This window comes from Enhydra lutris, unplaced genomic scaffold (assembly GCF_002288905.1).
Source record: "Enhydra lutris kenyoni isolate GAN:26980312 unplaced genomic scaffold, ASM228890v2 scaffoldscaffold20, whole genome shotgun sequence".
NCBI classification, from domain to species: Eukaryota; Metazoa; Chordata; class Mammalia; order Carnivora; family Mustelidae; genus Enhydra; species Enhydra lutris.
Window position 1 is genome coordinate 30,927,194 of NW_019154104.1, and position 25,240 is coordinate 30,952,433.

Below are 25,240 nucleotides of genomic sequence, written 5' to 3' on the forward strand. Positions count from 1 at the left end.
TTTATTTATTTATTTAAGAGTTTATTTAACAGACAGAGATCACAAGTAGGCAGAGAGGCAGGCAGAGAGAGGGGGGGAAGCAGGCTCTCCACCAAGCAGAGAGCCCGACTTGGGGCTCGATCCCAGCACCCTGAGATCACGACCCGAGCCAAAGACAGAGGCTTTAACCCACTGAGCCACCCAGGTGCCCCTAAGTAAAATATTAAAAAAATATATATTATCATCTTCCAGAGAATACTCCCTACCCCATCCTAAGCTAGATCTTTTTAATACCATAAATTGTGTTTTTACTTTCCCAAACAGTAACTCTTAAAATGGAATTTCAAGTTAACAAGCGCATCTTCCTTTCTGTCACAGGCTCCCCACTGCTACTTCACTGAAGCCTGTGGCTAAAAATCACTCAGTTTTCCTGGTCACTTCCCAAGAGTCCCAAAATGTCCATGAAAGCTCTATAGGGAGTGACTGAGAAGTGTGTCTAACCACGTATAAGCAGCAGCATGTTAATTTTTTCTTTACACGGAAATCATAGCTCTTTTTGTTCAATCCCCTTTCCTCTCTTTCCCGTTTAAGGTTTTAGGATAGAAGAAATCAGAAACTGTAATTGAGGTTATGAAGCTTGAATGCCCTTGCTCTAATCTCTAAAGAGATAAAATCCACAATGCTTATTGGGCTGCCTGGAAAGGCTGTCACTGAGCCTCTCACTGGAGGAGCAGAACAATGAAAAACAAAGCTCTACAAGTCCAGAGCCACAGGAAGTGATGTCCTAATTTGGGTGCAGTTCTAAGAATACTCTAAGTAATAATTCAACTGGTTCAGTGCCTGTGAGTGACAAAATATCACAGCCTTGTGACAAATGATTCCTTCATTTTCTTCCTGTATTTCTTTTGTTACTATGGTATGGAACTCACATTTATGTCTGATCTCCAGAGTTGAAGACAAAAGAGCACACGTGCAGCTGTATCTGTATGAGGCGACAGGAGACAGCTGTGGATCTTTCAAGGCTGGGACTGGAGATGGGCAATAGGTAGAGATGTTTTGTTTTTACTTAGAGCAGTTCTGTTGACAACCACCAGCACCACTGCCAAACCCTCAGACCAACCTCCCCTCCCCTGTCCCTCTTTGCCCCTACTGCTCTTGCTCAGGACAACAGTTTATGCTGCATGGAAGGAGGTGGTGGTAGCATGAGAGCTTGGCTCAGGAGATCAGGTAAGACATGGTGGGAGTATGTTATCCAAGAGGAACTTACTAGAAGAACGTGGTGGAGAAATTAGTTTTGAAAAGAAGAAACACCTCTTCCTTTGATCCTAGAAGAGTAAGAAGATTCAGATAGAGATAAAAATATAGTTAAAAGGGGGCCTGGGTGACTCAGTCAATTAAGCCTCTGCTTTTGGCTCAGGTCATAGTCTCAGGGTTGTGGGACAGAGCCCCAAATCAGGCTCCCTGCTCAACAGGGGAGCCTGCTTCTCCCTCTGCCTCTCCCTACTGTCCATGCTCTCTCTCACTCACTCACCCTCTCAAATATTTAAAGTCTTTAAAAATGCAGATATAACTTGGGAATTGAGGGAGGTTCATGCCCTAAGGCAGAGACTCCTGAACTTTCTAGGTTCTCAGACCCATAACAGTTCTGCTTATTAGATGTCCAGATAATCTAACAAGTACTTATTCCTAATAATTTAGTAGCTATTTGAAAAATAAATTGGACACTCTACAGTTTATTTTGATTTCATTTAACAGCACACACAATTCACCCATTTCAAGTGTATAATCAGTGGTTTTGAGTATATTAGGAATGGTGCAACTATCCCATCAATTTTAGAGTATTTTCATCATCCTAAAAAGAAACCCCATACCCATTAACAGTCACTCCTCCTCCTCCCTCCCCCTCTCTCCTCTAGGCAACCATTAACCCATTTTCTGTCCCAAAAGATCTGCCTGCTCTTGGCATTTCATGTAAATGGAATCACGTGATGCGCGTCTGCCTTCTTCCACTTGGCGTTGGTTTTCAAGGGTCAGCACCTTATGGCATGCATTGGTATTTTCTTCCTTCTTATGGCTGAATCATATTCAATTGTGGATATGCTACATGTTGTTTATTCAGTCATCAGTTAACGGACGTTTGGTTTGTTTCTATTTTTTGGCTATGATGACTAATGCTTCAACGAATACTCCTGTGTAAGTTTTTGCGTAGAACTGTTTCCATTTCTCTTGGGTATATGCCTAAAGAGTGGAATTGCTGGGTCATGTGCTAACTTCGAACTTCTGAGGAATGCCAGGTTAATTTCCAAGGTACCTGCACTGTTTTTACATTCCTACCAGTAGTATGGGAGGCTGGAATTTCTCCACGTACTCACTACTTACTATTATGTGTCTTTTGATCATAACCCTCCTGGGGAGGGCGAAGTGGGATCCAACTGCGGTTTTTACGTGCGATTCTCTGATGACAGTGACGTTGAGCATCTTTTCCTGTGCTTATTGGCCATCTGTAGATCTCCGGAGACCTGTCCACTCAGATCCTTTGCCCATTTTAAAATTAGGTCATTTGCTTTTGAATTGTATGGGTTCTATGTATTCTACATACTTATCAGGTATATAGATCTTATCAGATATGATTTGCAAATATTTTCTCCCATGGGTTGTTTTTTCTCGTTTTGAGTTAAACAAAAAACTTCGAATTAAAAGAAAAATACATACTTGCTTCACCTGAATTGCTATTCTTCCCCTTTTAGTAATGTGTAATTTAAAAACGAGTGATTATTTTACTCCAAGAGGTTTCTCTTTGGAGACCTGAACACAAATTTTATTTCTGCTAATATCTAGCTCTAAGGTAGTAACTTGGGACAAGTCAGTTCATGACTCTCTTAGTTTTCATGCTTATAAGAAGGGAATAATGGCACCTACTTTACAAGGTTATGTCTGAGAGCGAGAGCACGTGTAAGCACCAAGCATAATGCCCACATCATAGGCTCCCACAAAGTGTGCTGACTGGCGGACTTTCACAGAGCTTTAAAAAGCACTTATACTTTAAAAAAAAAAAAAAAAGCACTGCCATTTCTAGATATGTGTGAAATACTAAGTGTTGTATTCGCTTTGTAATGGTTATTGAAGAAAGAGTAAGATGCTCTGTGCAAGATCAGTTTGCATCTGAAAACACATCGTGATTCAGGAATCCTGACTGGGGTCAGTCTTACCATTCTGCAAATCTGAGACAGAAAGCAGGAGTGCTATATTAAGGATACTATGTTATGTGATGTTTTCCAAATTTGTTCTCAAGTCCCATAATGGTCTTATAAGGAAGTACCAAGTCATAATGTAATAATAGAATACACTCGACCAACAAGAAAAATCGGAGACTGATTACCGTACATGAGTTAGTAAAGGTTTTTAAATGTGGTTCCTAAAGACATCTGTGTATGCCCTTTTTTTTTAAAGATTTTATTTATTTGTCAAAGAGAGAGAGAGACAGAAAAAGAGTGTACAAGTAGGGGAAGCCGCAGGCAGAGGGAGAAGCAGGCTCCCCACCAAACAAGGAGCCGGATGTGGGACTTGATCCCAGGGCCCTGGGATCATGACCTGAGCAGAAGGCAGATGCTTAACCGACTTGAGCCACGCAGGCACCCCTGTGTATGCCTATTTCCTATTTTTTAATCTTATTTATTTTATTTTTTAAGGTGGGGGAGGGGCAAGAGAGAAAGAGAGCGAGGGAATCTTTTTTTTTTTTTTTAAGGATTTTTATTTATTTATTTCAGAGAGAGAGAGAGAGAGAGACACAGAGAGAGAGGGAATACAAACAGGGGAAATGGGGAGAGAGAGGCAGGCTTCCCGTCGAGCAGGGAGCCCGATGCGGGGCTTGATCCCAGAACTCTGGGATCATGACCTGAGCGGAAGGCAGACGCTTAACGACTGGGCAACCCAGGCACCCCGAGCGAGGGAATCTTAAACAGGCTCCAAGCTCATCACACAACCAGAGGGCTCAACTTCACGACCCTGAAATCATGACCTGAGCCAAAATGAAGAGTCAGACCCTTAACTGACTGAGCCACCCAGGAGCCCCACCTATTTCTTTTAATAAAGTCACTGTGGGGGCAACACCTATATGTATATGCGCATCTTCTCTCTCTCTCTCTCAAATAAACCAATCTCTTTTTTTTCCTCTAAAGATTTTACTTATTTGAGAGAGAGTGAGCGCACAAACTGGGGTGGGAGTGGGGAGGGGAAGAGGGAGAAGCAGACTCCCCTGCTGAGCAGGGAGCCTGACTCAGGTCTGGGTCCCAGGACTGTGAGATCATGACCTGAGCCAAAGTCAGCCATTCAACAGACTGAGCCACCCAGGGGCCCTGGTCTTATTATTTCTTGAACATGCTAGGTACGCTCCTGCTTGGGAGTTCTGCATGGCTTGCCCCAGATCTTTCCATCTCCTTCACCTCTCTGAAGTCTTTGCTGAACTGTCACTCTCTCAAAGAGCCTTATCTTAACCACCTTATCACAGACTGCGAACGAACAACTCCAATTCGAACTACTCCTTGAACTACCCGCAGCACTCCCAACCCCCCTTGCTCACTCTACTAGTTTTTGCTTGCACAATCACTATACGATTTACTAACTTGTGTTTATTATTTGTCTGGTCTTCTCCTTGCAAGAAAACTCTGAGGGATTTTTGTTTACTGATGCATCCCAAAGGCTAGGCCAGAGTGGCACATGTGGACATCAAATAAATATTTGAGGACACAAACAATTTTAAAAAGGTCCCTCATATCCTTGAATGTGCTGACAGTCTGGTTGGAAGTCAGCATAAAGACACTAAAAGATAAATATCGATGTAAGATAATCAGCGTGTGCTGACAAAACCAACAGAAGATACTGTTTCAGGATATTACACACGACAAATGAAACCTCAGAAAAGTGCCCCCAGAAGTTTAGAGAGCTAATTTAAAAATTTGTGGTGGGGAGTGCCTGGATGGCTCTGCTGGCTGGCCGTCTGACTCGAGAAAATCTGACGAAAGCTACAACACTCCAGGGATATAGCGAACATGTACACAGAAGTGTATTACTACTAGGAGTTCAAACACTCCCTGGAGCCAGCCATGAATGCTCAGTAGAGAATCCTTGGTTTCAAGTACGGTTTTCAAGCTTGGAAGGGCTTGGTGAAGGTGAGACTTAGCTAGTTCTTGAAGCACAGGGTATGAAGACGGAAAGGAAAGGAAGGGCTTTCTAAGCAAGAGAAGGAGCCAAGGGCGCCGGCAGAACAGTCTGACTGTCATGGGGGATTTATGTAATATGTAAGAATAGGCTTGAATTGCTTGGTGTGACTTAAACAATATGGTTACTGCAAGTCACGGAAAGTCTCTGGGTAAGAGAATGCAATGTCTAAGGCATTGTTGTTGTTTTTAAGATTTTATTTCTTTGACAGAGACACAGAGAGAGAGAGGAAGAGAGAGACAGTGAGAGCACAGGTTGGGGGAGCAGCAGGCTTCCCAACACAGGGCTTGATTCCAGGACCCTGGGATCATGACCTGAGTGGAAGGCAGATGCTTAACTGACTGAGCCACCCAGGCACCCCTCTAAGGCACTGTTTTAAGAAAATAGATTTGGTAGTACTTTACAGGAGGAAGTTGAGAGAAAAGCTACGATCAAGGAAGTCATTCATGAAGCTGCCATATAATGATCAAAGTTTGAGAGACTGGAAAGGAACTAACGAGGTTTACCTGTGACTGTGAGGCACCAGTCCATTCAGAAATGCCTGGCTTGGGGCGCCTGGGCGGCTCAGTGGGTTAAGCGTCCGCCTTCGGCTCACGTCACGATCCCAGGGTCCTGGCATCGAGCCCCACACTGGGCTCCCTGCTCTACTGGGAGCCTGCTTCTCTCTCTGCTCCCGCTGTTCCCTTTGCTTGTGCTACGTCAAATAAATAAATAAAATCTTTAAAAAAGAGAAGAAAGAAAGAAAAGAAATGCCTGGCTTGACAGTGACAATTAGAAATGAACCGTATCTAGGTCGGGCCCGTTACATAAACTTCAGTGTTCTTTATTGAATACTTGAGTGTGTTGAGGGGGAACAAGAGAAAAACTAAGAATAGAGATTATTCAAAGTCTCTGAATGGGACAAAGGGGACAGTCTATTATTTTTGTAATAATAAAACTGCTGAATTTAGACAGAATAAAATCTTTTTTTTTTCCCTAAAGATTTTATTTATTTATTTGACAGACAGAGATCACAGTAGGCAGAGAGGCAGGCAGAGAGAGAGGGGGAAGCAGGCTCCCCGCTGAGGGGAGTCTGATGTAGGGCTCCATCCCAGGACCCTGATATCACGATCTGAGCCCAAGGCAGAGGCTTTAATCCACTGAGCCACCCAGGCGCCCCGACAGAGTAAAATCTTTTTTTTTTTTTTTAAGATTTTATTTATTTATTTGACAGAGAGAGATCACAAGCAGGCAGAGAGGCAGGCAGAGAGAGAGGAGGAAGCAGGCTCCCTGCCGAGCAGAGAGCCCGACGCGGGGCTCGATCCCAAGACTCTGAGATCATGACCTGAGCCGAAGGCGGCGGCTTAACCCACTGAGCCACCCAGGCGCCCCCAGAGTAAAATCTTAATAGAAAGCCTGAGGTATACGGTTTTATTGTTAATTGAGGTTAATTGTGGTTAATTGAAAGCTAATACAATTTTCTGTATTAATTTTTGCTTGCTGACCTTTTTTTCTTTTCTCCAGAAAGTACCCTGCTTTATTCCCCCTTGATAACCAGGGAACACAGGTGAATTATTTTTAGAGGATTCGGGATGTCACTATCCCTCAAGGTGATCAAATACATATTTTCAATGTTAAATAACACAGAGGAGACCGGGATAAATCCGCGGTGACCACAGTACACATCCTGGCATTTTAAAAGACTTTCGGTATCAATCTGTCTTTTAGAGAAAAGCAGGTAACATCAAAACCATTACAACCCCACATTTCAGCTATGTCGGGGTCCAATAAGTAGGATCCTGCTCTCGCGTTTTTTTGCCAACGTGAACAAGGGTAGAGGATGACGGTGTCAGACGCATTATTACGTCACGGGCAGTACCTGCTTGCTGTGTAATACCGGCCCTGTGGTCCAGGCTCCTCTGCTGGAGAACTCCCCTCCGTCTACTAGTTTTGCGACCCTCCAGCCATGACTTGAATGCAAAGAATAGCTCATTCTCGCTGTAAATGTTGTGTCCCCTGCCCCGCCCGAATTCTCCCAGAAAGTTTCGGTCGCTTTAGAAATTTTCCTATTCCAGCCGGGAAACCCAGGAGTACAATACGCCGCTCCTTCCATACCTAGATCCCGCAGCGCGCGCACGCCGCTCCGCCTAGTGACCTCGCAGGTGCCACCTCGGCCTCTTTCGTCCTGATCAATGGCCTTTACTTGTCAGGCTGCTGAGCACGGCCCGTGACACCTGCTTCGACTGGGTCTGTGGTTCCGAAAGCCACTGCCCGGCCCGACACTCCCCCTTTCCTCTAAACACCGGGAAGGCAAACTGAAAAAACCCACTTGGCTCCACGTCGGCCAGTGCCCTCCCCCGACGGACACCCGGAGAGCTGTGTCCGCACGCGCCGAACGCTCGCCCCGGCCCCGCGCAGCTGGAAACTGAGGTTCCTCGGTGCCTGCTCGGAAGCGGGCTCCGGGAGGCGCTGAGGGGCTCCCCGACCGTCGTGCGGGTGGCAGAGGGCAGGCCTGCGTGAGGGGCTCCCCCCACCCTCGGGGCGCCCCCGCATCTTCCCGAAGGCAGAACGCCGGAGCTCCGGTGCTTGGCTCTCGGCACCCACGTGCACACCCCGCATGGGGGGCTGCCCTCTCCCTCCACTCCTCGGGGTCCCGGGTCCCCTCAGGGCGCGACCGAGGCAACTGAGGAGGCCGCTCGAGTTCTCCTCTGCGCTCCCCACCGCAGACGTACGGCCGCTTCGGCTTACCGGCTCGGTCCCGGGGGTAAATGGGAGGCGACACAGCTAGCCTGACCCCCGTCCGGAGCTCGCCTCACCTGCACGGTCACAGGACCACCCAGACGCCGCGCCCGGGGGAGGGGCCTGAGGACGCCCAGTCGCGCGGACCGCGCCAGGTGAGCACGCCTGCGCAGTCGGGCCGTAAACAAGCCCGCCCCTGCCCCTCCGCCGGCCTCCGCGGGGCAGGCTCTCGAGTGGGAGGGGCCAGGAGGAAGAGGCGGGGGAGGGGGGGAGAGAGCGACAGCCTGCGACGGCGCCTGCGCGGTGGGCGTGATCCGGGCACTTAGGGCAGGATGAACGCTGCTTTCCAAGATGGCGACGGAGGGAGGAGGGAAGGAGATGAACGAGATTAAGACCCAATTCACCACTCGGGAAGGTCTGTACAAGCTGCTGCCGCACTCGGAGTACAGCCGGCCCAACCGGGTGCCCTTCAACTCGCAGGGATCCAACCCCGTCCGCGTCTCCTTCGTAAACCTCAACGACCAGTCTGGCAACGGCGACCGCCTCTGCTTCAATGTGGGCCGGGAGCTCTACTTCTATATCTACAAGGGGGTCCGCAAGGTACCGACCCGGGCGTCACCGGGGCCCGCCAGCGGCGCGGGCAGAGGTCGGGAGCAGGGCGGTGACAGTGGGGGCCAGGGTGACCGATAGGGGTGGCGGTCGCTCTTACTTTTGAGTGGGCCGGTAACTCCACTGGGGTGCTCCTGAGGAAGGGGGATTCACGAGTAAGGAGGGTCATGTTTCGAAGGGATGGGGGCCGTGGAACGGGACCGTGGGGTGCGGGGTTCCGTCTGGGAGGCCCCAGAAGGGGCCGGCTGCCTTCTCTCTGGCAGGGTCCGTCAGGCTCTGACACCGCCAGGGAGCGGGCCTGCGAGTCCCCGGAAGAGGTGGGGTGGCCGTCTTGTCTGCTCAGACTGCCTCGCCTCCCGAGAGAGTTGGGAGTCTTGCTCCAGCTTAGAGAACAGGGGCGCGGGGCGGCTTGGGAAGGTCTGTAAGGCGGAATCCGGGCTGGTAGCGAAGGACTTGAGACTAGGTCAGAAAGGACCTGCCCGGAACCAAGGGCTACTCCACCGCACTGACACTTCCTAGGAGCCACTCTCTCTGGTGTTAACACTTTTCCCAGAAACGTCAGGAGGACCGCTGTCACTTTCTCCGCCGGGGAGCCTTCTCCTGAGAGATCGTTGAAGAGGCTCGTCTTGGTCCTTACAGTATGAGAAAGACAGTACTACAGTTGGGAGGTCGGAGTGGTGTTTTCAGTGAACTAAGCTGCTCATAGGGGTTCTGTGTGAGCGTGCCCAGATCATTCTTGTCCGACGAGTCAGACTATGTCCCAAACAGGGAGGCATAAGCCTTAAAAGCTACTTTACAAGAATCATTTTTTTTTCTTGGCGGGCAACTTAATATTAATTCTGTGAAGCATATAATCATCCTTTAAAAATATCTCTTCAAAAGAAGCAACTTATTAGAGCTTTTCCTTTATTGGCGATGTAACTATGTTCTCACTCAGAACTGCTTGGTTTTGAGGTATGTGGTCTTTGACTGGACTTTTGGAGGAGTGAGGAAATTGATGCCTCCCACAGCACCTGGGCAGGGAAAAAGGTGGTAACAATTTGTGTTTGGCTAGTGTGAAAGCAAATTGTACACACTAAGAGTGGAAGTTCTCTAGGAGGTAATATATCCAGAACCAGTAAGTTTTTGTTTGGTTTCAAGAGCTCGGGACAGGACAGTGGTATCCAGAAGTCGCAAGCTGTCTCATTTGTTCAAGGTGCGTCTTTTTGGTTAGTGTTTGTGATCGTCGGTTTACTGTGTTTGAGGTAAGCTGTTATTACTGAAAGTAAATCACTTGATTTCGTTTTTTCTCTTGTGAAATTGGGAAGGTGTGAAGTAGTTAGTAGCCTAGGAGCTGAAGTTTTAGTCCTGCTCCCAACTTTTTCACTGACTTGTTGGGTGACCTTGGATGAGTTCTTTAACTCCTATCTGCTTCTCTTTAAAGGGAGAACATTGCAGCACTGACACTGTAGTTTATAATATACTAACTGTAATGAACTTTAAAGCTTGAAACCCTCGGTATGTGTAAAATATAGTTAAAATAAGCATTAAGAGTGTCAAACAGGAAGCTGCTATCTTGCCATTGATCCTGAAAAGATCAACTTTTTCTCTGGAAATAAGTTTAGAATTTTAAGTTAACTAAAATTAATATAAAATTTAAACGTGCTCAACAGCTGAATTTATTAGCAGTTACTAGTCTCGACATTACCTTTAAAAAAAAAAAAGTTTTCTTTGACAGTGTATAATTTCTGAAGCATTCTCTAGTGGCAACCCTTATCTGGATTTTGTGGCCTTGGTTTGCATCATCAAACAGGTCTCTTGCTTGGAAGTATCAGGGAGTTGTGTTCTCTTAGCTGGGATGCTATTTGATGAAAGTGAAGAGTAGGAGAGCTTTTCAAGACCACACTCCAAAATCATTTTAAACAAGACAAATCTTAAACATGTAGATTTGGCTTTAGGTACATAATTTATTGGGCTACATAACTTATTTTTTGTTAAATTTCATTTTCACACAGCAACATCGTACAGCATTGTGTTGTGGACATTTTAGTTCTCTTTTAGCCATTGTAATTTAAAAAAATTGTTTTCCTTGAATGACTTTGCATGTATTTATTTCTGAGTACAAGTGATAGTGTTTGAGACTGTCTTTTCTGATTTTGAAATTGAGCAGGTAATTTTCCTTACTCAGAAAACCTAAATTTGCTTTTTGGGGTTAGGAGTTGTAACTGATCTTGACAGTTGGTCATTTTGACTGTTTTTACTCATTTTTTTCGTTGGGGCATACAAAGTTTTACATCAATCATGTGGATCATTCAAAAGGTCTGATTTGGATGCATACATTCAACTTAAATCTGCCTGGAAAATAAGTGGAAAATAGGTCTTTGAGAAACAAATCATGGACTGTGTGCTGCCATTCCTGAAAGGAAGCATGGAGTCATGGGGGAATGGAGTGGATGAGGAGGTGGTCTCAAATAGGAGGCAAGCAGTGTACTCCTGGCCCTTTAAAAAGACATGCAGGTCAGTTTCTAGAGCTAGAGGGGACCTTTGAGTTTTGCAGTCTCACCCTCTTGGAGAAAACCGTGGTTAGAGAAGGAGTGCAAACCTGTGTTACAGTTTTTTTTTCTTCTTCTTCTTCTCATGGTCAGGAAAATGAAGCACAACTGAGTCTAAAGAACTGTCATAGCGAGCAGGGACCGATCAAGCTTTTTGATCGTGCGGATGCCATATCCTCCAGCCATTTCAAGATCCGCCCCAGCATTTTGTCATATAGTATCTCGTCGAATCTTGATAGCAATCCTGTGAGGTACAAGAAAGCATCTTCTTTTCACAGTTGAAGTTTGGAATGGAGTTTCTTGTGTAAGGAAATGTAATTTCGTGAACTTATTTTGCTTAACTGAAGGTAATAGGAGTGTTGATTTAGCACTGACGCTGATCATTTCAGCAAAGATTTTAGTGACTACAGTGATGATGATGATACCAAGTGGGGTATCTACAGTAGAGTAAGACCCTATCCTCTCCAAAGAACTATCAGTCCCTAGCCTTTAAACCTTTTTTTGTTTTTTTAAGATTTTATTTATTTATTTGAGAAAGAACAAGAGAGCAGGGCAAAGGCAGAGGGAGAGGGAGAAGCAGGCTTCCCACTGGGCAGGGAGCTGTATGCGAGGCTGGATCCCACGACTCTGGGATCATGACCTGAGCCGAAGGCAGATGCTTAATGACTGAGGCACCCAGGCGCCACTGGCCTTTAAACCTTTTTATTTTTTATTTATTTTATTTAATTTTTAAAAAGATTTTATTTATTTATTTGGCAGAGACACAGTGAGAGAAGGAACACAAGCAGGGGGAGTGGGAGAGGGAGAAGCAGGCCTCCCAGTGAGCAGGGAGCCTGAGGTAGGGGTGGATCCCAGGACCCTGAGATCATGACCTGAACTGAAGGCAGACGCTTAAAGACTGAGCCACCCAGACACCCCTACACACTTTTTTTTTTTTTTTAAATATTTTACTTATTTATTTGACAGAGACACAGCGAGAGAGGGAACACAGCAGAGGGAGTAGGAGAGGGAGATGCAGGCTTCCCACGGAGCAGGAAGCCCGATGCGGGACTTGATCCCAGGACTCTGGAATCATGGCCCGAGGCCAAGGCAGACACCCAACGACTGAGCCACCCAAGCCCCCCACAACCTTTTTATTTTTTATTTTTTTAAGATTTTATTTATTTATTTGACAGGCAGAGATCACGAGTAGGCAGAGAGGCAGGCAGAGAGAGAGGGGGAAGCAGGTTCCCCACTGAGCAGAGAGCCCGATGAGGGGCTCGATCCCACGACCCTGGGATCATGACCTGAGCCAAAGGTAGAGGCATTAACCCACTGAGCCACCCAGGCGCCCCAACCCCAAACCTTTTTAAAGAGTACTTGGTTTTCCTTTTCTTTTCTTTTTTTTTTTTTTAAAGATGTTGTTTTAGGATAAAGATACCAAAGGTAGCTGGGTTTATTGTACCAACCTTTCATTTTATGACATCTGTTTTTTTTTTTTTTTAAAGATTTTATTTATTTATTTGTCAGAGAGAGAGAGGGAGAGAGAGCGAGCAGAGGCAGACAGAATGGCAGGCAGAGGCAGAGGGAGAAGCAGGCTCCCTGACGAGCAAGGAGCCCGATGTGGGACTCGATCCCAGGACGCTGGGATCATGACCTGAGCCGAAGGCAGCTGCTTAACCAACTGAGCCACCCAGGCGTCCCATATGACATCTGTTTTTACATAAATGTGAATGGCCACCATTCATATCCCAGCTTAAACATCACTTCCATAGCATATCTTGCTCTGAATTCCCAGGCTAGATCAGTTTTCCTTATTATATGTTCTCATAACATCTTGAACTTTGCCTTTCTAGCACTTTTCTGAATTTGTAATTCTCTGGGCGATAATCTCTCTTTTCTTTCTTTCTTTTTTTTTTTTTAAGATTTTATTTATTTGACAGAGATCACAAGCAGGCAGAGAGGCAGGCGGAGAGAGAGGAGAAAGTGGCTCCCCACATTGCAGAGAGCCTGATGTGGGGCTCGATCCCAGGACCCTGGGATCATGGCCTGAGCCGAAGGCAGAGGCTTTAACCCACTGAGCCACCCAGGCGCTCAAATCTCTCTTTTCTATAAACAAGGCTCCTTTAGAAGAGAAACTGTGTGTTTTCTGCTTTCATGGTTTTCCTAGTGCCCAGCACAGTGTCTGGCATAAGGTAGGCCCTTAGTATTTATTTGTTGCATGAATGACTGAGTAAAGCACTGGTGTCCATCTATGCCATACTTATAGTTAATTAATTAACTAATTAATTAATTAAAATAGGTTCCATGCTGGCATGGAACCCAACAGAGGGCTTGAACTCACGACCCGGAGATCAAGACCCGAGCTGAGATTAAGACTGGATGTTTAAACGACTGAGCTATCCAGGCGTCCCATAAGTTATACTTCTAAAAAGATCTTTACAAGCTAAAGAGCCTATTCAATTTTGGGCTTCCAAATAATGGGTATTTTTAGTGGCTCACATCTTTGTAAAGACATTTTAAAATTATTGTTAGGAGGTAGCAAATTTAGCTTTCTTACAACTGGGAAATTGTATAGCTAGAGAATTGTATAGCTAGAATAATGGAAAGTAACCAAATGACACGGATTACTTTTGATCTGTTTCTGTCAAACCACGTTACCTCCCAAATCTATGTGGTAACAGACAATTTTTTTTTTTTAAGATTTTATTTATTTATTTGACAGAGAGAGACACAGTGAGAGAGAGAATACAAGCAGGGGAGGAGGGAGCGGGAGAAGCAGACTTCCCACCCAGCAGGGAGCCCGATGCGATGCGGGGCTCGATCCCAGGACCCTGAGACCATGACCTGAGCCAAAGGCAGAGGCTTAACCCACTGAGCCACCCAGGTGCCTCAGTAACAGACAACTTTTAAAAACTATACTAAGAACTACTTAACATTTAAATCAAAGAGACTTTTATTCCCCTTCTATCTTAAGATTCTGGGACACAAATGTGTTGCCCAGAGATGCTATTGAAGCAATTCCTACCTTAGAGGGGAGAGGAGTAGAATTGGATGGCTTCCAAGGCCTTTTCAATTCTTAAGGTTGAAGGAGTCTGCGGTCAGTAGTTTTGTAATGAAAATAACCATCTTTCTATTGGGAAGATGTCTTCATGTCTTGGATTCATTGCCTCCTCATTGAATGGGAATTGAGGAGTGGGGTGTGTTGTGGAAGCAAGTGGAACATGTTGTGATACTAGGTCTTTATGCTAGAAAAGGCTTTGTACTCATTGTGTTGCCATGAGACTGGGGCCAGAAGAAGAGTCCTATAATAACAGCTCAAATATTTTCAGAGCCGGAGTTATCTAGGAGTGCAGTGGGTTGACTTGGGAGAGAATGAGCATTCTGTGTGGGACATAATCTGTCTCTTTCTCAAAGACTGCAGGACCACCTGTTGGTGACTGAGGAATTCATGCTTTGTGTGGGAGGGTGAGCTAGAAGCCTTCCAAAGGTTTTTCCCATAGGCTGGTTTTAGATTCTGGCCTGCTCCAGAGAAGGTCACGTTCATACCCTTCACTCCGTTTGTAATTATCATATCTCTCTGCTTTCCATTTCTAGTTTAGAAAGAGGCATGGAAGATGAGAACTTTTTATATCAAATTTACTTTGAGAAATTTTGTACTTAATTTAGTAGGACACATGTGGAGTTGAATGGAAACCTGTAGTTTTTTTCTCATTAGGGGCTACTTAATGTTTTCTGAAATACTGTTAATTGTTTTGCTATTGGACTATCACATTTTTTTTTCAATTTTTTTTTTTAAGGATTTTATTTCTTTATTTGACAGAGATCACAAGCAGGCAGAGAGGCAGGCAGAGAGAGAGAGAGAGAGGAGGAAGCAGGGTCTCCGCTGAGCACAGAGCTGGATGCCGCGCCTCATCCCAAGACCCTGGGATCATGACCCAAGCTGAAGGCAGAGGCTTAACCCACTGAGCCACCCAGGCGACCCGGACTATCACATTTTATATACTAAAGGGAAAGCATCTTCATTTATCACTTAGAGCAGGCTAGAGAAACTTTCATATGATACTTTGGTTCTCTTGACCTTGAAGAGGATGATGATGAGATTTTGCAGGATAGAATGGGTGGATATGAGTAATAGTAAGAAGCTCTCAGAATATGTCTGTGAAATCCAGGAGATAGTCAGGAATGTCATTGTTTCAGCAGATATCAGGGCATGCTTATCAGATGCAAGGTGCTTTTTCAGATGCTGGGAATAGACAAAGCCTCTGCCCTCAAGAAACTTGTCATTTGTGTTTGTTATCATTGAGTTAATTTAGTGACTTCATTTATTTAAGTACTTATTGTGCTTTGGTAGAAGACTTGAGCAAGAATCAAAACAGTATGGATTTTATCACTGACTAGTTTTGGCTATATGCCTAAAGAACCTTGTTTTAAAAATAAATTTGAAGATTTTTGTAGTCTGGTGTTTCATGTCTTAGAGAACAGTTTTATTTATATTTCAATGAGGTTAGCTTGTGTGGAAATATGAAATGTCCTGTTTGGTTATTTAGGAGTAAACATCAAAAATAGAAATAATGAATTGGTGGACATCCTTAATCTTCATTTTCAGGACATTTTAAATTATCTGGGAATATCAGCGATAAGTTATCTTATTCTCCTAACATTTGGCATCTGTTATTTATAATAGAGTACAAGGTATGTCTTGTTTTAAAAAAAAATAATCCTCGGGGCGCCTGGGTGGCTCAGTGGGTTAAAGCCTCTACCTTCGGCTTGGGTCATGATCCCAGGGTCCTGGATTGAGCCCAGCATGGGGCTCTCTGCTCAGTAGGGAGCCTCCTCCCCCCCCACCGCCTGCCTCTCTGCCTACTTGTGATCTCTGTCAAATAAATAAATAAAATCTTAAAAAAAAAAAAAAATCCTCTGGGGCACTTGGGTGGCTCAGTCAGGTGAGCGTCTGCCTTCAGCTCAGGCCCTGATCTCAGGGACCTGGGATCGAGTCCCAAGTCAGGCTCCTTGCTCAGCAGGGAGTCTGCCTCTCCTTCTGCCCCTGCCCCAGCTCGTGCGCACATGGCGTGCTCTCTCTCTCTCTCTCTCTCTCTCTCAAATAAATAAAATTAAAAAAAAAATCCTCATTCATCAAGTGTTTATTGCAGAGCTATTGTTTACAAGGTACTGCTGTCTGCTGTGGGTGATGTGAGGGTGAAGTAAGATACTTCTGCCTGTAAGGGGCTTGTATTTCTGTGCCGATAATCGTAATATGAAGTAGAAGGCGTGTGCTGTGCACATGGTGTACGCAGTGCCAGTATCGAGTGGAGCTAAGGAGTAAAGGTGAGGCGGAGAAGTATTTCTCTGCCTGGAAGGAGAATAATATTGGTTTGGATTTCACACAGATGATTTGCCCTGAAAGGTTGTGTACAGATCACATTTTTTATGAATTTCAAAACTCAAATCTTTGCATTTCTAATTTCAGAAATGCTTTGTTTCTGATTGAGGTTGAGGTGGCGATTGCTCTTATTTTGTAGCATTTTTCTCAACTTCACAACTTCTCTGCCAGTTGGTAATTTGTAAATTGAGCCATGTTTTGCATTCTCGATTCTATTTTGTAATATGGATTTTTTTTAAAGTAGGGTATATTGTACTAAAAAATTCCGAATCAATCTTTGCTATACTTTTAAAAAATTTTTTTAAAAAGATTTTATTTATTTATTTGACAGAGATCAAAAGTAGGCAGAGAGGCAGGCAGAGAGAGAGGAGGAAGCAGGCTCCCCACTGAGCAGAGAGCCCGATGTGGGGCTTGATCCCAGGACCGTGGAATCATGACCTGAGCCGAAGGCAGAGGCTTAACCCACTGAGCCACCCAGGTGCCCCTTTGCTATACTTTTAACTAATTTTGTAGCACTAGGAAAATGTAGACTTCATAAGAAAGAAGGATCACTCATGAGGAACAAATTTATAAAGTTTTTACATTTTAAAAGCAAGAATAGGAATACTTTAGCATATTCTCAAGTAACTACATTATAGATGATTCCGTTGGTTGGTTCACATCCAGCCTCACTCTGTACTGCACTTTCTTGTCCTGCTACAGCAGAACAGGTACATGGGCTCATTCTCTTACTTTGATCTTCATTTCAGAGGCTCTGTCCTGTCTTAATGTCTTATTTAATAAATATTTGAGTAGTTTTGTGTGAAAAGCAGTATACTAGACTATGGGAAATCAAAGATGTATGAGACATGATCCCTGACCTTGAGAGGATTATCATCCAACAAGGGAGAATAAGATACTCACTCACTCTTGAATATATCAAGATGTATTGAGTGGCTGGTTTGTACTGTTGAGACAGTCTCTGCCATCAAGGAGTTTGCAGTCCAGTGGGATAATAAATGACTTGTTCAGCTGACATTTATTGGACGTGTGGACCCAAAGACAACTAAGACAGAGTTCCTGGCCTAAAGTACTTATAATCTGATGGTGAGAAGGACAAGTAAGTAGTGGCAAACGTGCAGATGGTGTCTGTTATTTTAGGCAGTATTTACTTATTAGTGCCTTTTAAAAAAAAGATTATTTATTTATTTGACAGAAAGAGACAGCGAGAGAGGGGACACAAGCAGGGGGAGTGGGAGAGGGAGAAGCAGGCCTTCTGCGGAGCAGGGAGCCTGACATGGGCCTCTATCCCAGGACACTGGGATCGTGACTTGAGCCAAGGACAGACGCCCAGGGAGTAAGCCACCTAGGTACCCCTTATTAGTGCTTCTTAATCTGAATAGAGTTTAGGGAATGTATCAGCCTAGATGGGAAAAAAACTCTTAACTGAATTTCAGTGTGTCCTTCTAATTATGGATCTAGGCAACACATCACAGTAGTAACAGACTTGTGACTTTACCACCAGTGTAAGTCACAGGTGTTTGCATATCATATTGTAGTTGTTGTAGATATATCAGATGTCACTTACACTCATCACTGCTTCCAAATTACATTAGTTAGTGGATCTGCACTAGAGCTCGTTATTCAGTGGGAAATAAACTTTAAAGATCCTAAATTTGGGGGTGCCTGGGTGGCTCAGTTGTTAAGGGTCTGCCTTTGGCTCACATCTTGATCCTGAGGTCCTGGAATCGAGCCCCACATCTGGCTTTCTGCTTACTGGGGAGTCTGCTACTCCCTCTCCTGCTCCTCCCCCTGCTTGTGCTCTCTCTCTCTCTCAAATAAATAAATAAAATCTTAAAAAAAAAATGTTGGGGGCGCCTGGGTGGCTCAGTGGGTTAAAGCCTCTTCCTTCGGCTCAGGTCATGATCCCAGGGTTCTGGGATGGAGCCCCACATCGGGCTCTCTGCTCAGCAGGGAGCCTGCTTCTTCCTCTCTCTCCGCCTGCCTCTCTGCCTACTTGTGATCTCTGTCTGTCAAATAAATAAATAAAATCTTCAAAAAAGAATGTTGACTATATCCTGTCTTCCAAAACTCTTAGTGTGGTTTTTTTTTGTTTTTTTTTTTTTAAGATTTTTATTTGACACAGAGAGATCACAAGTAGGCGGAGAGGCAGGCAGAGAGAGAGAGAGAGAGAGAGAGAGGGGAGGAGGCAGGCTCCCCACTGAGTAGAGAGCCCGCTGTGGGGCTCGATCCCAGGACCCTGGGATCAGGACCTGAGCCGAAGGCAGAGGCTTTAACCCACTGAGCCACCCAGGCGCCCCCTTAGTGTGGTTTTTAAAATGTTTTTCTTAATGTATTTTCTTCTTTTGGTACTACTTGTGAGGTAATATGCTTTGTTAGTATATTGTCGTCCTGCAGGACCCCTCTTAGCATGTTATCCTCTTTCAGATTCTATCAGCACCATCCCTGTTGGACCCTCATTCCTTCCCTTCATTTCTCAGTGATTTTGGCTCCTGCCGTACTGCCACTCTCTCTAGGACACTCCTGTCTTAAATGCTGTGCTTAGTCCTTAGAACCCCTTGCACTCACTCTCAGTTCTAACCCTGGCTCAATCGAATCCTACAGCAAAAGGCAAGAAGTGCTTCTGGGCCCTCACCCACTTGGTACCTAGCCTTTGCCTCTGGCAGCTCCTGCCCCAGTTTCTTAGCTGCTTAGAGCAAAGCTCCTCTAGGTGTCCAAGTTTTCTGGACCCTCAAAGTATGGCACACAGACTAGTGCCACCAGTGTCGCCCCCTGGGAACTTGTGGAAAGTACAGAATTAGGCTTCATTCCAGGTTTACTGACCCAAACTCTGTGTCCGGGTGCTCGTGAAGTTGGAGAGGCGTGGTCCTTGCTGGCTTTCTTAGGTCCTTCACTGCCTCTTCAGGCTTGGTCCCCCAAAATCATTGTACCTTCCTGCCATCTATTTTAAGCATATAATTCAATGATTTTTAGCAAACTTACCAAGTTGCACAACTGTTACCATAATCCAGTTTCAGAACATGAGGGATTGTTTTTAAATTTAATTTTGTGTAAGTTTCAGTTGTGCTACATGAATAAATTCTAGAGATCTGCTGTACGCCATTAACTTTAGTTAATAACATGCTTGTGCTTCAGGATGTTAAGAGGGTAGATCTCATGTTGTGTTCTCTCAACAAAAACAAAAATGAAGGGACGTAAGGAAACTTTGGGAGGTGTTGGGTGTGTCTGTTACCTTGGTTATGGTGATGGTATCAAGGGTGTTTGCATAGGTCCAAACTTATCAAATGTACACATTTAATATGTGCAATTCCTTGTAGATCTATTAGTCCTCAGTAAATCTGTTAGAAAATACATTTGATGTTGTGTTGTTTTTTTTTTAAAGATTTTATTTATTTATTTGACAGAGATCACAAGTAGACAGAGAGGCAGGCAGAGAGAGAGAGAGAGAGGGAAGCAGGCTCCCCGCTGAGCAGAGAGCCCGATGTGGGACTCGATCCCAGGACTCTGAGATCATGACCTGAGCCGAAGGCAGCGGCTTAACCCACTGAGCCACCCAGGCGCCCCTGTGTTTTGATTATATAAAACATTTATGTGGTTCCAACATCAAGATCATAAAAACAAGGTTCTGTTCAGAGAGGTTTAGCCTGTCCTCCCTGCCAAGTTCCCTTCTTCTCCTTATAATCATTTCATTTGTTTTTGACTCATCCTTCTGTTGCTCTAAGAGTAAGATGACATTTGAACAGAAAAGTTGAGTGAGCATACTGTGTATGATATTTTGCATCTTGTTTTTTTCTGCTTAATGTTATATGTTGGAAATCTTACCATATTAGTAAATTGAGAGCTTCCTCACTTTTTCTTATAATGGCTTTATACTCCATGCTGTGGACATGTATCACATTTATTTAACCAAATGATTCTTTTTTTTTTTTTAAGATTTTATTTATTTATGTGACCGAGAGAGGCAGTGAGAGAGGGAACACAAACAGGGGGAGTGGGAGAGGGAGAAGCAAGCTTCCTGCTGAGCAGGAAGCCGGATGCAGGGCTGGATCCCAGGACCTTGGGATCATCACCTGAGCTGAAGGCTGAGCCTCCCAGGTGCCCTTAACCAGATGATTTATTTTTTTAAGATTTTATTTATTTATTGGGGACAGATAGATCACAAGTAGGCAGAGAGGCAGGCACAAAGAGAGGGGGAAGCAGGCTCCCTGCCAAGCAGAGAGCCTGATGTGGGGCTCCATCCCAGGACCCTGAGATCATGACCTGAGCTGAAGGCAGAGGCTTAACCCACTGAGCCACCCAGGTGCCCCTAACCAGATGATTCTTAATTGTTAATCTCTTTTTTATTACAAATAATGCTGCAGTAAATACCTTCGTATGTATATTAATTTGCGTGGAGGCAGGTATATTTACAGAATGTATTTCCACAAGAGGTTACTGCTGGGTTAGAGGTTAATGCATGTATATGTGTGTGTGTGTATATATATATGTATGTATATATATTTTAAGATTTTATTTATTTATTCGACAAAGAGAGAGAGCGTGTGCCTGTGCAAGCCAGAGGACCTGTAGGCAGAGGGATAAGCAGGCTTCCCACCGAGTAGGGAGCGCAATGCAGGACTCTGTTCCAGGACCCCGGATCATGACCTGAGTCAAAGACAGACGCTTAACCTACTGAGCCACCCGGGCGTCCTTGGCACATATATTTTTGATAGATATCATCAAATTGTCCTCCAGAGGGAGGGGTTGTACTATTCTTACTCACACATGAGAGTACCTGTTTCAGCACAGCCTCACCAATGGGGCGTGTTGTCAAACTTGCATTTGATCTGATAGGTGAGAAATTAGTGTTATTTTTGTTTGTTTTTCCCTTGTGATGAGAACATCTTTGAGCATCTTTCTATATGTAAGAATAGAATATATTTCTTTTTCTATGAACTGTTTCATATCCTTAGCCCATTTTTTGTGTTGGATTGTTGGATATCTGATTTTTTTAAAAAGGAGCTCTTTATGTATTGGGGAGATTAGTTCTTTGCGATATGAATAAAAGATATTTTTTTCATTTGTCATCTGTCTTGTGACTTTGCTTAGGGGTGTGTGTATGTGTTTTTGCCTGGGATAATTTTCAGTATTTTTTGTAGTTAAATTTATAAATTTTTATGAATAAATTAGAGCCATGATTTTATTATTTAGGTGTTAACTAGTTGTCATTATCCAAGATTTAAAGAAGAGGGAAAGATTTACATTTTTAATATTTGAGAATTAGATTTAACAAAGACTTTCTAGAAGCAAGAGGTGAACATTAAAATGTGCTATAAAAGGAGCTGGTGGATGGTGATTGACAAGTAATTTTACGATTTAGTGTACTTCAGATATATTATAATCTTAGGGATGTTTTGTTTTGCAAGTAGCAGGAAACCCAACTCAAACTAGTTAAAACTTTAAAGGGGGTGCATTGGCTTCTTGAATATTCCAGAGGTAAAGTGGGCTTCAGGCATGGTTTGATTGTGGCATCCCCTCGGTTTTGCTGATATTTGCTTGGTTCTGCTTTCCACTGAATGTCAGCCTGGCCTAAGTGGCAAAATGGTGGAGGAGGTCTAGATTCACATTTCTGTAACATGTGGTCCAGAATAAGAGCCCGTATCCAGGATGCAAATGAACAGCACTTCTAGACGTTTTCTCAGAAGAATAAGAAAGATTGTTTGAAGAAAGATTGTTGAAGCCCTCAGCAAACCTCTTTCTTTGACCTGTTGCCCCAGATTGGATTAGCAGCCCATTCCTGTGGCTTTTAGCAAAGAGAAATATATACTGATTGACCTTTAGCAAGGACATTGGATTATCTAATACCCTGATTGCCCTGGAGCCCACTCTGGAGCTGCCGTGTGAGCAGATAGCAGATGGGAGAATAGATCTATATCAAGAGATGCAAACTACACAGAGGGTCTCGGGCTGGCTGAGGTAGGAGGGATCCAGATGTAACAGCCCCACGCCCCCCGCTTTTTTTTCTTTAAAAAAAAAAAAAAAGATTTTATTTATTTACTTGACCAAGACAGCGAGAGAGGGAACCAAGAGCAGGGAGAGAAGGAGAGGGAAAAGCAGGCTTCCTGATGAGCAGGGAGCCTGATGTGGGGCTCAGTCCCAGGACCCCCCGGGTCATGACCTTGAGCTGATGCTTAAGGACTGAGCCACCCAGGTGCCCTACAGTTTTTACCTTGAACTCATGGTAAGATACATCAGTAAAATAGGGAAGATCACACAGTGTAGTTGGAGGACCACTTGGGCTGCGTTGTGCTCCTGCATGGTTTAGAGACCTCTCTTTCCTTTGATGTTGCTATTTGACTACTATTCACTTTTTCACACAATTTGGAATTTTTTGTTTGGATCTTTCTGTCTCCCCCCTCCCACTTTTTCACAAAATTTGGAATTTTTTGTTTGGAACTTGAGGGCAGAAACCATCTTATTCGTCCATATCCATCACAGTGCCTGTACATAATAAGCACATTGTGTCGATTTTAAATGAATGAATTGGTTGAGATTATAGTGCTCTGGATTTACTTGAGTAAATTAGATGATCTTTCAAAATCCCTGTCACAAGGCAAATATGGTCGTTCTTATTACCAAAGCTCACAGAGGCAGGGTTGCCAACTTCTTTTGCTTTTGTTGAGAGACTGTTAGAAATTAGTCACAGCCTCGAATCTTATGCTGCTCTTCTGGGCTAACCCAGGAGGAAGCTGTGGCTGGTGTCTTCATCATCTTGGTTTGGAAGCTACATCTTCCTTGTCCTGTGTCCTGGACAAAATTGCTCACACTGTCCCTTCAAGTCCCTTTTACTTCTTCCTGCTTAATTCTGGGAACGACACAACTCCCAACATTGCATTTTCCTTTCGTCTGGATTTTGGAATAGGTGTGCATGTGGCTAGCAAGATTGAGGGCAGTGTTAACTAAGCTAATTAAAGAATGGTGGGTTTTATGCTCAGGGCTTTCTTCAACAGAGCCGCAGTTTGCGTTTCCTTGATTGCTCAGAAAGTGGGGTGCAGGTGGAGCTGGAAAGGCAGAGTCCCAGCTGCTGTGCTCCAGGTTGAGTACGCTGACTAGGTGTAGGTCCGTTGGCCCCTCCCCCTGGGGTTCCTTTGGAGCTTCTGCCCTTTTCTTTCTTTCTTTATTTTTTTAAAGATTTTATTTATTTATTTGATAGACAGTGATCACAAGTAGGCAGAGAGATAGGCAGAGAGAGAGAGAGGGAAGCAGGCTCCCCGCTGAACAGAGAGCCCGATGCGGGGCTCGATCCCAGGACCCTGAGATCATGACCTGAGCCAAAGGCAGAGAGGCCTTAACCCACTGAGCCACCCAGGCGCCCCGGGAGCTTCTGCCCTTTTAGACTCATTCACTTTTCTCTCTTAATTATGGCCTTATCCTGACTTATGACCCCCTCTAGTCATTGAAGCCTTCAGTACCCGCCTCACAGCCTTCCTTTCCACTCCAGTTCTGCTGTCATCGTGGGTGGTTTTATGTCCACCGCAGGACCCTGGAGGGACCTGAGCTCCTTGGTGTCTTGGCTTCCATGTCCACCCCCAGTGACCTCCACTCCTGGCACTGACTCCCAGAGTGACGCTCTGGGTCTTAGCAGCTGCTGAATCGGCTTCAGCTCCAAAATGACTAATTCAGATAGAAAAGTTTGTCCTTCTGTTCCAATTTGACCTTGGTTCCGACCCTTCTAATTTCTCCAGGATACTGGGCACTCAGCTTCCCGCTGCCGAATTTCAGACACCTTGCAGTCTGTCGTTTCCTTGCCCTCTCTTCAGCAGCACTGACACGGCTGATCATTGTCTCTTCACGGTGACTCTTTAATCTGGACTTCGCCCGGCGGTTCAGTGTTTGTTCCTCTTTGCCAGTTCCTCCCACCCCACCCCATCTGGAACCTGGCTCTGTTCCCTTTTCCTTTCTCAACTCCTATTGTAAGTCACTCTGTTTTCTAAGACTGTTTGTTTATGCCTCCCCCCCCCCCCCCAAGGAAAAGGTCTTTACCGCAGTAAGTTAATCCCGCGGACAGTCCCTGAAAAGCGTGACGCCCGTTGGGAGGGCATTGAAACGGACAGTGTAGGTGCTCCGGAAAGCTCCGTGTCTGTCGCTCTCAGCCTCAGAACTCACTTCTTGACGGTGACTTTTGCCAGCGCCTCTTCTGCTCCTGTTGCCTTTTGCTGTCCAGAGCATGTGTCTGTGATGGTGGACGTGGGCATCGTCAGGCTGGCACTGGGCTCCCCCGCTCTGCAGAGTGTGGCCTGCTCGGGGCTTCTCCACAGCTGTTGGGCTCCATCAGCCGCTGGGCTTCACCTTCTCATTCTTACTTTAAAATGTTTCTTGAACAGACTTGCAAGAGTTCGTCAGTTAAAATGTTGTTTCAAAGAATCGGCTACTGTTGGTTTTTTGCTTAATGTCTGTTGTAATCTTTATTTCCGTTCTGGGTTTTTTTTTTTTTCTTTTTTCTTTTTAGGTTTACTGTTTTCCTAGCTTTCTGAATTGACAACATAAGTTTTCAGGCCCCCCCCTTTTTTAAGATTTTATTTATTTATTTGACAGAGACACAGCGAGAGAGGGAACACAAGTAGGGGGAGAGGAAGAGGGAGAAGCAGGCTTCCCGCTGAGCAGGGACCCCCCCCCCCAATGTGGGGCTCGATCCCAGGACCCCGGGATCATGACCTGAGCCAGAGGCAGACACTTGATGGACTAAGTCATCCACAGCTTTGATGTGTCCAAAGCTGTAGAATTTCTTCTAAGGATTATTTTAGCAGTCTTCTCTATGTTAGATATGTGGTAATACCAAGATCTA

General features: G+C 44.8%; 1 protein-coding gene across 8 annotated transcripts in view; it reads left to right on the forward strand.

Annotated features, from left to right (window-relative positions):
• Positions 1–8,254: 8,254 nt before the first annotated feature.
• The window catches only part of LOC111148581 (WD repeat domain 20), a 65,530-nt gene continuing 48,544 nt past the window's right edge, over positions 8,255–25,240 (forward strand). For 6 of the 8 annotated variants that reach the window (XR_002640707.1, XM_022505264.1, XM_022505268.1 and 3 more), the window contains exon 1: positions 8,255–8,514. Coding sequence is in view for 7 of the 8 variants with exons in the window: in XM_022505264.1 (XP_022360972.1) it covers positions 8,266–8,514 (249 nt within the window). In the remaining variant the exon portion in view is untranslated. Of the gene's footprint in view, positions 8,551–25,240 lie in introns of all 8 variants that reach the window. The other 2 variants (XM_022505265.1, XM_022505269.1) reach the window with 1 other exon arrangement.